The sequence below is a fragment of the Neomonachus schauinslandi genome, chromosome 8 (assembly GCF_002201575.2).
Source record: "Neomonachus schauinslandi chromosome 8, ASM220157v2, whole genome shotgun sequence".
Classification (NCBI taxonomy): Eukaryota; Metazoa; Chordata; class Mammalia; order Carnivora; family Phocidae; genus Neomonachus; species Neomonachus schauinslandi.
The window spans coordinates 45,139,921-45,157,308 of NC_058410.1; the positions used below are offsets into that span (position 1 = coordinate 45,139,921).

The 17,388-nt window shown below is 35.3% G+C and overlaps 1 protein-coding gene across 1 annotated transcript in view; it reads right to left on the bottom strand.

Moving 5' to 3' along the window:
* Positions 1 to 17,388, bottom strand: part of RFX6 (regulatory factor X6) — a 56,394-nt gene that overhangs the window by 13,866 nt on the left and 25,140 nt on the right. The window contains exons 7-10 of the mRNA XM_021693628.1: positions 7,677 to 7,784; positions 3,418 to 3,495; positions 3,188 to 3,301; positions 1,635 to 1,684 (exon numbers count right to left, since the gene is read on the bottom strand). Coding sequence (XP_021549303.1) covers positions 1,635 to 1,684; positions 3,188 to 3,301; positions 3,418 to 3,495; positions 7,677 to 7,784 — 350 coding nt within the window. The remainder of the gene's footprint in view (positions 1 to 1,634; positions 1,685 to 3,187; positions 3,302 to 3,417; positions 3,496 to 7,676; positions 7,785 to 17,388) is intronic.

A 17,388-nucleotide genomic window follows, 5' to 3' on the forward strand; every position in this document is an offset into this window, starting at 1 on the left:
CAAATGTTCATTGTGCATACACACAAACATTTATATATAAACACAAAAATTTAAAAAGTAGTCAACAATCTACACACTCTATCTCAACAAAACAGATCTAAATTTACATTTGGGATGGCGCATACGTTGGTGAGCAGTAACAGAGGAAAAAGAATAGAAGTGGAGTTCAACAGCCCTCAATTAAAATCCTGGCTATGCTTCTTACTAATTAACTGACTCTGAGCAAATAAATTAATTCCTTCTGCTGCCAGGTTCCTCATTTGTGAATATGCAATCATAATTGTTACTGGGGAATAGTCTGACAGGTTGTGTTTTTAAAAAATCTAATTGTTCAATGATAAGGAATTGGTTAAATAAAGTATAGGGCGCCTGGGTGGCTCAGTTGGTTAAGTGACTGCCTTCGGCTCAGGTCATGATCCTGGAGTCCCAGGATCGAGTCCCGCATCGGGCTCCCTGCTCGGCAGGGAGTCTGCTTCTCCCTCTGACCCTCCCCCCTCTCATGCTCTCTCTCTCTCATTCTCTCTCTCAAATAGATAAATAAAATCTTTAAAATAAAATAAAATAAAGTCTAATATTTTTCAGGTGCTGGAAATCTATGCAGCCATTTAAAAAGATAATGTTGATCTGTATTTGTTGATATGAAAGATTTTCACAGTATGTCGCACTAATATATATACTATGGTCCCGTTTTTTAAAAAATGTGTATATTTACAGGTATTCTTAGAAAAAGTCTATGAAATACTAACCTAACACATTAAGAATGTGGAGAAATTATGAGTTTTTAATGCATTTATGCACGTTTTTCATTTTCTACAAAGAACCAGTGGCATACTTAAGAGATAAATACATAAATAGTCACTTTCAGGTGGTTGTAGGAGTTAAGTGAAACAATTCATGTGTCTCAAAGCCCATGATGTGTTTAATAAAGGCCAGCTATAATTACATCAGTTGCATGGCCAGATATCTGCCACTAAGTAAGTGCAGCCATTCTGTGACGTAGAAGTGTTTTGTTTTGTTTTTTAAGATTTTATTTATTTATTTGAAAGCAAGAGAGAACATGAGCAGGGTGGAGGGAGAAGCAGACTCTCCGCTGAGCAGGGAGCCCAATGCGGGACTCGATCCCAGGACCCTGAGATCATTACCTGAGCCGAAGACAGATGCTTAACCGACTGAGCCACCCAGGCACCCTTGTGACATAGAGGTGTTAAGAGTACTTATTCCTTCATTAAAAGAAGGTGGTAATTCTGTTACCCTACCTTCTGATTTTGCAATTAAGACCAAAGTTAATAATAAAGATAAAATAGTTCTTTAATTTTTATCATTGTGGTTATTTTCCATCAATTATCCCCATTTATATTCTTCTAGCCAGTTTCCACAAGGTCAATGACCCCTAAATATTTATTTTTCACTTGGGCATCTCTCATATTAAAAGGATTTCAGGATGGTTCCATCAATTTTGTTCATTGCGGTTTGACTATAAGCATTGAGGCACATCACCTAGCTCTACAAAGGGACAGGAGCAGGCAAATAATCTTGATAAACAAATGAATTTCTATTTAATGTTTTCCTTTAATATAATGGATAGGGTTAAACCCTACCCTAAGAAATTATCACATTTTATTGACTGAACCTACCTTTCAGGCATTTCTTGCATTGTTGCAGGAATGAGTACATCTGTAAGAACCTTAATCACAGCAAAAGAGAGTTAACATATATCCTTACTTAGTATTTTTGTAGAAAGACACTTATTTGTCAATTACTTTTTAATTCCTAGCTTTCTAGAGAATAATATGTTAATTCATTTCTGGAAGTTATATTTTTATCTCTAAAATTAATGTACATGTAAGGGGGGTGTGTGTGCGTGTGTAAAAGGCGGGGGTGGGGATCCAGAAACATTGCAATACTAGGTTAAGCAAGCAACACTAATATACTGGGTCCAGAGAGTTAATTATCAGAACAGAAAGAATACTGAAAGAAAGGGCTAGACTGAGACCGAAACATTGATGAGATGGGTAGGACCTGAATGAGAACTGGTAGAAAGAAGAAATTAGGTAGTGCTGACTGATCCCAGCTCAGGAAAAACTAGACTAAGTAAAAGAAGTGGGGACCAAATAGGATATGAACAACGCAGATCCACGGGGCTGGCTGATAAACTGAGTGGTCCAGCCTGACAAAGAGGACCAAGAGGTCTGGAGGAGAAGATATTTCAAAATGTGGGTAGACACTAATCTACAAAGGCCTGTGTATCCTACCAGCAAAATGCACATGTATTCCATGTGTATGAGACAGTAATGTATATACCCAGTACGTTAGTTACCAGTGAATTGACCTTGGTAATCATGTGCTGTTTTATAGACTAAAAGCTGACCATTCTTTAGAGATGGAATGAAGATCTTGCAGAAACTCATTCTACTGTTCCTCCCTGGGTCCGCTATGAGGAAGGAAACAGTTCATTTAAAGGTACTTAAACTCAGGACTTTTATGTTGGACTAAAAATAAACAGACCATTTGTAAAAAAAATAAATAAATAACATGTTTTAAAGAATATTTCTGGGAGGTACTGAATGACAGTCCAAACAGATTTATCCAGATTGCAATGCAGTTTTCTCCCTCAGCTTGGACCTTACTGCTGCTCTAAGTAGAGGTCAGACTACCAAGGAATTAGTGTCCCCTCTTCCCAGATAAATGTTTGGCTAGAACGCCAACCAGCTCATCTTTGTTCGTGATGTCTTCAGGAACCTTCTGTAGACACTTGAGGACTCTTACTTGGTTTGAGAACAGAAATTGATGTTAATACATTAAAGCTAGAGGTTTCCAGTATTTTTAAGTTGTTAATCCGATAAGAGTGGTTAATTCTGCTTTTCCCCCAGAACACCGATAGTGAAAAAGCCATTCTGTTATTCACTCTGAAAACACCTTAAACAGTTAACAAAAATCAACTAAGTTTTCATGTATTATTAGTGAGTATGGGACATTTAGAATCATTCTTAACTGTAAGAAATTTTGTTTTCATGTAAATGTACATTAAAATACACACCTACTAAATATTGCTTTCTCATCAGAAAAAAATAACATTGTATCTCCAGCCAGAAATAACAAATTTATTGAAAATATAATGGAAAAATGTAGACAGAATGCTCATTAAAACAATACATGGTTCGTGTTTAAGATACCCCAAAGAGCTTACCTTATAAAGAATTGAGTCACAAACACAGAAAATGTCAATGATAACAGGGTTTTCAAGCAGGGGAAGAAGATGATCAGGCATTCCTTGCCAAAAGTGTAATAAGAAATGCTGGATCTAGTTATAAAGCAAAAAGTATGTACATTAAGATTCTTCCTTAACACGAACTCATAAAGAACAGGACGAGAAATTACACATAATATGATCAGCAAAGCATTCTTTGTCACCCTTACCTCTTCAAAGTTTCCATTAATTGCATTGTCCAGGATGCACTGGCAGTGAGTTTTATACATCATTATGAGGGTATCAACCTATTTCAAGGAAGAAAACGCTTAACCAAAGAGTCCTTTCAACCCTGCCTTCATTTGTTTATGCATTCATTTGTTCATTCATTTATTCAGCATGCATTTTTTAAGCTCCTGTTAGGTACCAGGCATGGTGCTCAATGTCGAGGAATCAAAACCAAAGGCACAGTTCTTATTTCCAGGAGCTTACTGCCTTGTGAAGGGAGAAAGGCAAGCAAATAGACGATTACAATATAGTGTCATATGAACAATGAAAAAGGTGACTGTGCAGGGAGATGTGGGCCAAAGCAACGTTGAATTTTTCTACCTAATAAGCAGATTACCTTCGATTGCGGAAATAAACGTAAAATGGTAAAATATATCAGCTCTTCATACAGTAGAAATAAGTGAGTGCTTGGGCAGTGTGGCATAGCAGTGTGAAGTCAGCTAAAATCCAGCGCCCAGTTCCCCTGCACTACAGTGCACAGGATGCTTGGTCTCTGAACCCTAAGCTTTTTCTCTTTAAGTAGGGTATGAATAATATATTACCCAGATTAAATAAGATATGATGCACATAGAGCAGTGCCTGGTACACAGTAAGATCTTACTAAATATTACCTGAAATTGGTGATATCAAATGACTCGAAAATTTACCCAAAGAAGATTTGAACGGTGAGTGTCTGTTATGAAGAGTCTCTGTTTCCATGTTACCACAGACATTTGGATAGCATAGATAAAAAGTTGTAAACATATTCTAAAATGGACTAGAACTAAATAGTATTTTAACAAACTAATAAAAGTTGTAAACATATTCTAAAATGGACTAGAACTAAATAGTATTTTAACAAACTAATAACATTCAAATTCAAATCTCTTTATTTTATCAGCTAGAAATATGGCTACTTGTTGCTGGTTGTGTAGTCTAAGTGAACGAGAAGTTGGGCTTAGAGGTTACAGGTGTGTGCTTTGCCCATGGACCACCTGGATTTGAAAACCAGCTCTGATCTGCCACTTACTAGCTATATGATGTGTTTTAAATTCCTCATCTGGAAAACGGAAGTGATAATAACAGTAAATTTCTAATAGGGCTGTTATGAGGACTAAACAAATTAACACAAGCAAAGTGGTTGGAATAATCCATAATACATGTTAAGAGATTGACCGCTGGAGCTAATTTTATCCCAACAGTACCTGGGGTGATGATGGTGACGGGAGTGTCCCACTCTAACCCTCTCCTCTCCAGCCTTTATCCCAACAGACTAGTGACAGCGCACATCTTGTAGTTTAGCTCAAGGCTATATCACAGTGACGTGCAAATTACTAATCTCCCTGCAAGGAGGTATGCTGATTATAGGATACCTCTAGTGGAATATGTCACCACTGATGCAATTGAGACATGCTCCACACTTTAGGCAATGATATCATATTTTTAGATAGGTTGCCAAGACATATTTTTAAAACTAAGGATAAGGACCATATGAAAGATAGAAAGGAATTCATAACTGCTGTCAAAAATTAAACTTTTGATCCCTGAAACCTACTGAAGTACAAGGAAGCTTTTATCCTCACAAGTATTTCCATTTATGTGTGTCAAAATTCCTTTATACACAAATCAGCAAGAGTTTTTAATCTTACTATTGGTACTACATTTGCTTCTTTAATATTTACATAGTTTCAGGACAATAAATTTTTATTGTGGCATACTCTTATTTCTAAACTTAATTTTGCTCAATTTTCTGAGAACAGACACCACATTTATAGAGCGGGCAAGAGCAGAGACAAGGTTTATCTTGAGAAAAGTTAGTGAGGGGGGTGGGGGGTGGCAACTGTCTTGAGTGACACCATGATGAGGCAGAAAGTGGCCCAACCAATCCCCACCTCACTGGGATCAACTTCTCCCTGGAAAGTCCCATCCTTTCTGCTTCAAGAAAGGAGGTGAATAAAGTGCTTAGCTCCAGCCCCACCCCTCTTGCTAGAAACTGACAAGTTACCTGGGGAACTTGGCTACTGGCTAAGAGGGTGAACAGCAACGTCCAGCTGTCTTCAAGGGACAAAGAGGAGTGTTAGTCCCTGGTGCTCATGATGAGGACCACTGGGAATGAACTTAGAAACCAGGGGTTTTTTAAGCATCCTGATACCTGGGTGAGAAATGATCTACAGACCAGTTTTTCAAGTTGACAAGTAAGGAATTCCTTGGAGACTAGCAGAGAAACTGAAATAAACTATTGGAACATGTCCTCACTTCTCTTTTTTTCTTTGTTGCTCTCCCCACCCCCCTCTCTCTCACCAGGAATATTTACACAGCAAACATCTTCATGATACGTTTGCATGTAAGCCATTCTCTTCACAAAGGGGACCCAACAATACCCTCCCCAAAGAACCATGTTCCCTGGACTGTCACTGATTTCCACAGGTTCCCGCACAGACTGCCACATGTTAATATGTACTGGAGATGTCTCAAATCTGAAGTCATAATATCACATAATATCTATAAGTTTTAAAAAAAAAAAGGAGACTTGCTTGGAATCAACATCTGAGAATTATCTTCAATATTTTGCCTATTTTTTTTAAGATTTTATTCATTTTTAGAGAGAGAGACAGAGAGAGCATAAGCAGAGGGAGAAACAGAGGGAGAGGAAGAAGCAGACTCCCCGCTGAGCCGGGAGCCTGACGTGGGGCTCCATGTGGGGGTCAATGTGGGGCTCGTCCTGGGGCTCCATCCCAGGACCAGGAGATCATGACCTGAGCCAAAGGCAGACGCTTAACCATCTGAGCCACCCAGGCGCCCCTATTTTACCTATTCTTAACAGGAAGAGTAAGTCATCAGAATGGACCCCGGAAGTTACTGTTATCTGTCAATAGATCTTTTTATCAATGTGTTATTTTATTGCCAGTTTCCACAGAAAGCCCACTACTAAAGTAATCAGTTGGACGTTAGTTACTCATATTCCTCTTGAGGTGCTGTCTTTGCACCTCAAGAATATGAACTGACTTAAAAATATATTAAAGATATTTTCCTGGGGCACCTGGGTGGCTCAGTCGTTAAGCGTCTGCCTTCGGCTCAGGTCATGATCCCAGGGTCCTGGGATCAAGCCCCACATCGGGCTCCCTGCTCTGCGGGAAGCCTGCTTCTCCCTCTGCCACTCCCCCTGCTTGTGTTCCCTCTCTCCCTGTGTCTCTCTCTGTCAAATAAATAAATAAAATCTTTAAAAAAAAAAAAAAGATGTTTTCCTTAAGGGGCACCTGGGTGGCACAGTTGGTTAAATGTCTGACTCTTGGATTCCTCTCAGGTCATGATCTCAGGGTTGTGAGATCAGCCCTGGGGCAGGCCCCACCCCCGGCTCCCCACTCAGTGCATAGTCTGCTTGAGATTTTCTCTCCCTCTCCTTTTGTCCCTTCCCCCTGCTCATGTGCCTTCTCTCTCTCTAAAATAAGTAAATAAATCTTTTTAAAAAAGATATTTTCCTTAAGTACTAATGAAAAATTAACTTTGGTTTAAGAAGAATGTAGAAATCATTATACCCTGATTTAATACTACTAGCAGGAGCTATCAATCATTCAGTAGATACTTAGCAAATGACTTTAGAAGTTCAGAAATAGAGGAGGATTTGCTCTTAGATTTTATTATATAAGCATTGAAAAGTCACATTGAGGATTATTTATAAACTGAATCCTATGAAAGTGTTTCTTCCTTAACTTTCAAAAAAATTGCAAATATATAAGGGAACACAGAATTTTCGAATGGAAAGGAAACTTTGTCAACCTCTATACAGTCCTTGCATTCATCTAGGTATCTCCCCCTCAATGCTTGGAAAAAATTCTGTCCCAGAGAAGTGTCTGATGACTATTTATTGAAATTATACGAAGCTAATCAAAAGCATAAAGCTTATAATTAAAGAAATTGCATGTGATAGACACATTCTAGTATTTTCTTCCTTGATACTGAGTTTTAAATAAAAAATTATCTTTACTCTTTTGAGGTTTATTTTACAAACTTCTGATTACATACTATCATGGAAATGGTAAATAATTAATTGGAAAGTGTTTAATCAATGTTAGTAAACATTTGTCCCTCCTATAAATCAGTCAATTATGTGTGATTATGCAGATTTCTGACTGCTTCCTGCAAGTGCCATGAGATTCCCAGCAAATTGAGATATGGAAACAACATATCAGAAAATCAATAGAGAAGTATCTTTAATTGATACCTTGTCTTTAGAAATGCATCCTTGGTACACAAGGTGTTGAGCACTGGGGAATTCTGGAAGAAGCGTTCCAGTTTTTGAACTTAGTGAATATTTACGAGTGAAGCCACCCTATAATTGGAAAAATGAAAAGAAATAAGTCATGATCAACTATTTGGCTCCAAAATACAATTCTAATAAAATAGAAACCCACAATTTAAACAATTTTGCCTATTACTTTGGATTTTAGTTTTGAATATTTGTCAGTTTGCACAACTTTTAGAAATCTAATTTTAGTTCACATTCGTTAATGGCATAAATTTTGAAAGATCCACTTTTAAAACTGTTGAAATTATTTTAACTATAAGAGGATCAAGGATTGCCAAATCCATTTATGGATTACTAAATCCTTTATGGATTATGTAAACAACATGATAAGAAGTTAACTAATTTATGTAGTCTCAGAAATAATTAGTGGTAGAATTGTGAATGGAGTCTAAGTCTTCTGATTCCCAAATTAGTACCATGGACTTTCTCACCTCAACCTTCCCCCACCCTAAATTTAGTTATGTGTTCTTTTTTTGAATCCCTTTTGGGGGAAAATACACCTCTGGTAGTCTTCAGAAAATTAGAAAAAATGACAAATGACAAAAATATATAATGTTGCAGGATTGACATACCTACAAAAAATCCACACAGAAAGGGAGAATGCATATTTATGACAGAACCAGAGCCTCAGCAAATCAGTCTCCCCAGGTCATAACTACTCGTTCCTGCCCCTCAAATAAAGTTTTAACAAACTGATCTCTAATCAAATGTTTGGGCAAATAATGAAATTGTGACTCTGATAAAGGAAGTAAGGTACTCCTGGCAAGGACAAAATTTCATTCTTTCTCATAGTTTTCCTATATTTTCTTCTAGAGTTTTTGTGTTTCTTTGTCTCTGTCATATTGAACATTTAATACTTATATAAGTTGGGTTCCTACCCTGCCTTATCATTCCCAACCTTTGTAGACTTGCAGACTTACATGCTAAATCAGGAAGAAGTTGGGAGGACTTCTCAGTCCCTAAAGCAGATATTTTAGATATTTTGATTTCTTATTGACTGATTTGATATAAACTTTCCAAAGATTTTATATTAAAAGTGCAGCAGAAATATATTTCTTTCAGGTTAGGTTTTAGTTTTCATCCTTGCTACTCTCCGTTTTCAAGTATAGATAGAGAAGGCTTATCCTGATTAAATAATTTTTAAGAAATTAATAAAGAACTACTATATACATGATTAACTATCATGAACTGATATATTAGCACAGTTTATCCCAATCCATTCTATTTAATCAGTCTTAATTATTCAAGATATGCACTCAAATTCTAATTTCAGGAAAGTTTACACTTTTTTCTTATACCTTTTCTTTTTTTTTTTTTTTAAAGATTTTATTTACTTATTTGACAGAGAGACAGCGAGAGAGGGAACACAAGCAGGGGGAGTGGGAGAGGGAGAAGCAGGCTTCCCGCGGATTAGGGAGCCCCATATGGGGCTCGATCCCAGAACCCCGGGATCATGACCTGAGCCGAAGGCAGACGCTTAACGACTGAGCCACCCAGGCACCCCTCTTATACCTTTTCTCATGGGTGGAAAATCATGTTTATTTGTCCCAAGAAAGTAATTTAGTGAAATTGAAAGAGAGAGAGAAACAGAAACAAAAAAATGTCAATACATAGTGTTGTGTTAAATCTAAGTTAGGAGTAAGAGAATATTCTCATTTCCATTAGCAAATACAATTAATAATCAAAATCTTACTGCAAAGGGGGAAAAACAGGTTCAGAAGATTTTTAATAGGTGAGTTTTATCAAGCATTCAGGAGACAGATATTTTCAAACTTAAAAGATTTTTTTCAGATAGTGGAAAAGAAGAACCTTGTCCCAGTTCATTTGAAAACTTTTATGACAAAGGTGGACAAGGACAGAAAAAGAAAGAAAAATCATAGGCCAATCTTGGTTACTATCATACTTGAAACAGTACCAAACGAAACATTAGCAAACCAAACCTAGCAGTCTATAAGAATGATCATAACCAAGTTAGGCTTTAACTCACCACATTGACAGAAGAAAAAAAGGGGAGTGGAGAATACCATATATAATCATCTCAATTGATACCAGAAAAAGCATTTGTTAAAAATCCAACTACCATTCACTTCTCTCTCTCTCTCTCTCTGCCTATCAATGCTAGAAAAGAAGAAAATTTCCTTAATCATTTAATAATCAAAATATTAAAAAAATCAAAATAATCTATCAAAAATCCATAGCAAATACCATACTCAATAGTAAAATACTATAAATGTTCTCTTAAAAATCACAAATGAGATAAAGTTGCCTACTCTAGCCTCTTTTGTTCAACAGTTAATAGCCAGAGCAGTAAGGCCAGAAAAAGTAATGAAAGAGTAAGTTTATTAAAAGGGAAGAAAAAAAAAACTATCATTATTTGCAACTGATGCAGTTGATTACATTAAAAACTAAAACAAACTGCACAGAAATTTTTACAATTAACAACAGGGGTTTTTTTAGCAACAATGCTGGATACAAGATCAATGAAAAAATCAGTTGAATTTCTAAAACCAAAGAACAAACATTGAAAACATGCAATAAAAGAGACACTGTATAAAGTAACAACAAATATTAGAAGATGCCTAGGAATAAGTCTAACAAAAGAAGAGCAAAATATTTATAAGAAAATGATTAAACTGGGGCACCTGGGTGGCTCAGTCAGTTTAGTGTCTGACTCTTGATTTCAACTTGGGTCACGATCTCAGGGTTGTGAGATCAAGCCCCATATTGGGCTCCACACTGGGCATGGAGTCTACTTGAGATTCTCTCTCTCCCTCTTCCTCTGTCCCTCCCCCCTGCTCACCCTCTCTCCCCTTTTCTAAAAAAAGAAAAGAAAATGATTAAACTTTATCAAAAGATATTAAATTATGAATAATAAGATTCAATGTCGTAGAAATGTCACAGATTGATCTATTTCTTCAGTGCAATTCCAATCAAATCCCATCAGGGTTTTCTGTGAAAATTAATAAGCTGATTCTAAAATGTGTGTAGAAATGCAAAAGACCAAGAACACACAACACTCGTGATAAAGATGAACCAGCAAAAAGAAAACAGGAAAAATTCATATATTTGTGGAACTTAAATATACTCTTAAACAACCAATAGATCAAAGGAGAAATCACAAGAGAAAAGAGATAATGCTTAGAGATGAATGGAAGTAGAAATATGACACATCAAAATTACAGGATGCAGTAAAAGTGGTGCTACAGGGGAAATTTATAGCTATAAATGCTTACATTAAAACACAAGAAAGATCTCAAGTCAATAATCTAAAGGAACAACTTAAGGAACTATGAAAAGAACAAATTAAACCCAAAGTGGGCAGAAGAAAGGAAATAATAAAGATCAAAGCAGAGATAAATGAAATAGAGAATACACAAACAATAAAGAAAATCAATGAAACCAAAGGTTAGTTCTTTAAGGTCAAAACTGACAAACCCATAAGTAGATTGACTTAAAAAAATAATAAAGAAGATTCAAAGGACTAAAGTAAAAAATAAAAAACTACTGATTCCACTGAGAAAGGACTTTAAGAGAGTACATGAACAACTGTACATCAACAAGTTGGATAACCTAGATGAAATGGATAAATTCCTAGAAACACAGATTCAACTAAGGTGGCATCATAAAGAAAGAGAATAACTGAATCGGTCTATAACCAGTAAGGAAATTGAATCAGTAATCAAAAATCTGACAAAGAAAGGCTCTGATCCTCATGACCTCACTAGTGAATTATACCAAACATATAAAGAAGAAATAACATCAGTCTTTCTTGAAGTTTTCCCAAAAATTGAGGAAGAGGGAACACTTTCTAACTCATTCTATGAGGCCAACATTATCTTGATACCAAAGTCAGACAAAGACACCACAAGGAAAAAAAAAAAAAAAATCTCATGAACATTCATGCATAAATCCTCAGCAAAATACTAAGTGAACTCAGCAACATATTAAAAAGACTATACCCTATGACCAAGTGAGATTTACTCCTTGAATGCAAAGATGGTTTGACACACAAAAATCAGTGTCATATACCACCTTAACAGATTAAAGGGGAAAAAACACATGATTATTTCAACTGATGAATTTGACAAAGTTTGACACACTTTTATAGTAATAATAAACAAACTAGGAATACAAGTAAAGTACTCAATGTAATAAAAGGCATATGAAAAGCCCATAGCAAACATCATATTCAATGGTGAAAGACTGAAAGTATTTCCTTTAAGATCAGAAACAAAGCAATGCCCATTTTCAGCACTTCTATTCAACATAGTGCTTCAAGTCCTAGCCAGAGCAGTTAGGCAAGAAAAAGAAATAAAATGCATCCAAACTGGAAAGAAAGAAGTAAAATTATCTCTGTTTTCAGATGATATGATCTTATATGTAGGAAACCATAGGGATTCCAAAAAAAAAAAAAATCCAACCCTATTACCCTATTAGAAATAATAAATGAATTTGGCAAAGTAACAGGATACAGTTAAAATGAAAAAATCTGAAAAGAATGAAGAAAACAGTTTTATTTATAATAGCATAAAAAAGAATAAAATACATGGGAAGTCACTTAACCAAGAAGGTGAAAGACTTATATAATGGAAATTACAAAACAATGTTCAAAGAAATTAAAACATAAGTGGAAAGACATCTTATGTTCATGAATTGGAAAATTTATTGTTAAGATGTCAATAGTACCCAAAGTAACCCATTGATTCAATGCAAAATCCCAATGATGGTTTTTGCAGAAATAGAAAAATATATCCTAAAATTCACATGGAATCCAAGAGGCCCCAAATAGTAAAAATAATCCTGAAAGAAAGAGCTAAGTTGGATGGGTGCCTGGGCGGCTCAGTCGTTAAGCGTCTGCCTTCGCCTCAGGTCATGATCTCAGGGTCCTGGGATGGAGTCCCACATCGGGCTCACTGCTCAGCAGGAAGCCTGCTTCTCCCTCTCCCACGCCCCCTGCTTGTGCTCCTGCTCTCGCTGTCTCTCTCTGTCAAATAAATAAATAAATAAATAAATAAAAGAACTAAGTTGGAGAATTAACACTTCCTGATTTCAAAACTTACTACAAAGCTACAATAATCAAAAGAAACTAGAGCTGACACAAAGACAGACATATAGGTCAGTAGAACAAAATAGAACACCCAGAAATAAACCCTCACAAAAACTGCCAAATGATTTTTGACAAGGGTGCCAACAACATTCAATAAGGAAAGGACAGTATGTTCAACAAACGGTGCTAGAAAAACTGGATATTCACATGTAAAAGAATGGAGATAGGCCCTTACTTAATACCATGTAAAAAATTAACTCAAAGTGAATCAAATACCTGAAGTATCAGACCTAAACTATACAACTCTTAGAAGAAAAGACAGGGCAAAATCTTCGTAACACTAGATTTGGTAATGATTTCTTAGATATGACAAGAAAAACAAAAATAGACAAACTGGACTTCATAAAATTAAAAACTTTTGTGCATCAGAGAACATTCAACAGAGTAAAAAAGGCAATCAATGCAATAGGAGAAGGTATTCTCAAATCATATATCTGATATGGGATTAATATGCAGGACATATAAAGAACTTGTAAAACTTAACAACAAAACAAGCAACCTGCTTCAAAAATGGACAAAGGACTTAAATTGACATTTCTTTAAAGAAGATATATATTAATCAACAAGCACATGAAATGGTATTCAACATTACTAATCATTAGGGAAATGTAAATCAAAGCCACAAGGAGATACCTCTTCACCCTCATTAGGACTACCAGTATTAAAAAAAAAAAAACAAAAACAGAAAATAAAAAATGTTGATGAGGACATGTATGATTATATACTGTTGGTAGGAATGTAAAATGGTATAGTTGTTGTGTAAAGCAATATGGTGGTTCCTCAGGAAATTAAATAAGAAATTAGTATATGATGCAGCCATTCTTCTTTTGGGTATACATCCAAAATAACTGAAAGTAGGGTCTCAAAAGAGATATTAGTAAGCTATGTTCATAGCAGCATTATTCAATCCAAGTGTCTGTTGACAGATGAATAAATAAGCAAAATGTTGTATATACAAGCAATGGAATATTACTCAGCCTTCAAAAAGAGGGAGATTCTGACTTATGCTACAACATGAATGAACCTTGAGGACATGATGCCAGTCCCAAAAAGACAAACACTATGTGATTACACATATATGAGGTACCTAGAGTAGTCACAATCATAGAGACAGAAAGTAGAATGGTAGTTTTCAGGGGCTAGGGGGAAGGGGGAGGGAGGAGTTATTGTTTAATGAGCATAGTGTTTCAGTTTTGCAAGATTAAAAGTTCTGGAGATGGATGGTGGTGATGATTACACAACAATATAAATGTATTTAATACCACTGAACTGTGTATTAAAAATGATTAAGATAGTCAATTTTGTTATGTATATTTTACCACAACAACAAAAAATTGAAAACACTGCAGATGAAATAAGGACTTAAGTGTTAAGAGTAACTTTCTACTTTTAGAAGAATATATAGAAAATATTTTAGGATCTGGAATATACACAGATTTTTTAAAACAAGGTACAAAAAAACACTAATCATAAAATTAAAAATTATCTTCATTGAAAGACACTATAGAATGTTGAGCCATGCCACAACAGGGTGAAGTTATTTACAACACATAACCTACAGAGTATTAGTAACTAGAATATTAAAGAACTCCTAAGAATCGAATTTTTAAAATAGAAAAATTATGTGATCTGAGCAAATTATTTCATAGAAGAGAATTGACCATTAAAAATCAAAAAAAAATGCAAGCTTATTTTTTGATGTAGTTATTAAAACAATTTTCAAACGAAAATCACAGGTACCATTTTACACCCATTGGATTGGCAAGAACTAAAATATCATTCAAGGCCAAGTATCAGTGAGAATGTGGAACAAAAGGAATGCTTACACACAGTTGGACAGACATAAATTAATACAATAATTTTGGAAAACAACTTAATCTTACCAGTAAAGTTACACATTAAGCATATCCTAGAACCTAGAATTCCATTTCTGTACCTGTTCATAGAATGTTCATAGCAATATTGTTTTTCAGCCAAAAGAAAAAAAAAAAAGATTCACCAACAATGGAATAAATAAATGCACTGTGATATTTTCATACAGTGGAATATTATACAGCAGTACCAATAAAGGTATTAAAACTACATGTACATCAACATTGATGAATCACAAAATCTAATGCTGAATGAAACCAGAAAGTCACAAAAAAATGAATCCATTCTATGTAGGGCAAATAAATACAATAATAAACAATAATAAATGGCAATAATAAACAATACATAGAACTATGCACCACTTTTAAGTATACAGTTCAGTGGTATTAAGTACATTAATATTGTTGTGTAGCCATGGACCACACTGTTTAGGTATATATTCATAAGTGATCAACTTTAAGGAAATACAAAGGAGTGATTAACACCAAATTGTGGAAACAGTAACTTTTTGTAGGTAAGGAGGGAGAAGGGATTGGGGTGGGAGCACAGAGAGGACTTCTCTCTGTTAAACTATGGGGTAGGTCTTGAGTTTTTATCTTATGGCTATTTTAAAAGTGTGTGTGTGTGTGTTTGTGTGTGTGTGTGATAAACAATACACTTCCCAATAAAAAATATTAGAGTGCTAAGGAAATACATATTAAAGAACAAAGTATATTATATGTCTTTTATTTAAATATCTATTTAAAACTCTCATCTTGATAAAGAGTAGTTTTGTGTCCTAGCAGCTAGCAACATGTGGAACATCAACATGAGGCAAAAGTGCCCAAGGAAGAATTTTAAAAATTAATATGTTGGATATGTTAACAATGGTGTGCAAAGTTGGTATAAATCAAATAGTAATATGCTGTCTAGAACATGTAGCACAAAAAGAAAGGAGCGATTGATAAGCTGGGAAAAAAAGTAAAACATGATCATTTTAATTACATTAATACGTTTGCTATTTTAATTGCACTAAAATTAGTGCCAGGTCATAGGCCAGCTACAGAGGTCTGGGGTGTGTGTTGAGTGGGGGAGGGTTCCCCTCATCTGATGACTCAGTACTCTTGGGTAAACTATTAAAAATCTTATGTCCAAAAGAAAACAAGAAGAAACCTACAGAAAAGAAACAATATGATTAGAAGGCAAGAGGGTCTGATTTATGAGGAAAGATTAAAGGCTTTAAGCAGCACAGTTTGACTAAGTGATGACTAAAAGAGAGCATGATAACACTCTGCAAATATTTGCAAAGCATATACCAAGGAGGGAGGATTTGTTATTTATCTTGGTGCAAAGTTGTTAAACTGGCCATGAATGGTCGATGTTAAGGAGAAGGAAATTCAGGCTATCAGGGAAACTTCCTGGTTGAAATGTACGAAGTCAAGGGGCTGACTCCCTAAGAAATAATAGCAACTTCACTACTGGAGCTTAGTTAAAACAAAATTTGGCTCACACTAAGAGATTCACAGGGGAAAAAAAGGCTTTCTTTGATCAGGGCAAAGTTTTGAGACTAGGCTTTGTTAGTTTTATTCCTGAGGATTAAAAGAAACATTCTCTAAGACATTTCTGAAATTTGAACCACTGCATTTGTGAATAAAAACTAAAAATAATTTAAAATAATCAAAATTCATACACTAACTGATAATTACTCTTACAATCCTCTTCCTGTCTTTCTGTTCTGCTTTTCTCGTGTTTTCATTGTTTGCTTTTATATTATGAACGATCTAAAACTTTAAAAAGCTGTAGATAAAAAGTAATAAATAGCCATGTACTAGCCAACCTGATGGAGACATTACACATTTGAAATATGAAATCAGCCTCTGTAGCCTTCCCTAATCTTATTCCCTTCATTCCCCACAAGAAATAATGTTCTTCGTTTAGTTTGTATCATTCCTATTTAAACCTCTAAAACTTTACCTCATCTGTAAATACTCTTAAGCAATATAGACTATTGCTTTAAAATCAGTACCATACAGTATGTATCCTACATTCAATGAGGTTTTTTTTTTTTTCACCCAACTGTAGAGGTTTTTGAGGTGAGTCTAATTTGATTCTTATAGCTATAGTACATTCATTTCCAAAGCCCTGTAGTATCACCTTGTATAAATATACTAAAATTTATTCTCTCACTACATCATAATGGACATTTATTTACGAGCCTTCTGAGATCGCAAACACCACTCCGGTTTGCCTGCCTGTGCAGTGTGAAGGTTTCTGTAGGAATGCAGTCATAAGGTGCGTGCATCTTCACCTTTACTGGTGACACTCCCTCCTGCTGTTCTTGAGACTTCCTTTGCTCCACACTTGTAGCAACGCTTATTTTCAGACTTTTTAACTGCTGTTATTCCAATAATAGTGAAATGATTATTCATTATGGTTTTAATTTGCATTTCCCTGATTAAAATTTCCCTGATTAAGTTGAGCCCTCTTCATACGTTTATGGGCAAGAATGGTATTCAAAATATTTGTTGACCATATGTTAGGAAACCTGGTCAATCAGAAGGGGCGCCATGAACACCAATACTATTTCTGGTTATTCTTTCTCATCTTGTGTGAATTGCATGTTCATATAGCATGTTATATTTCTATTGGGTTGTCTTTTTATCATGGAGT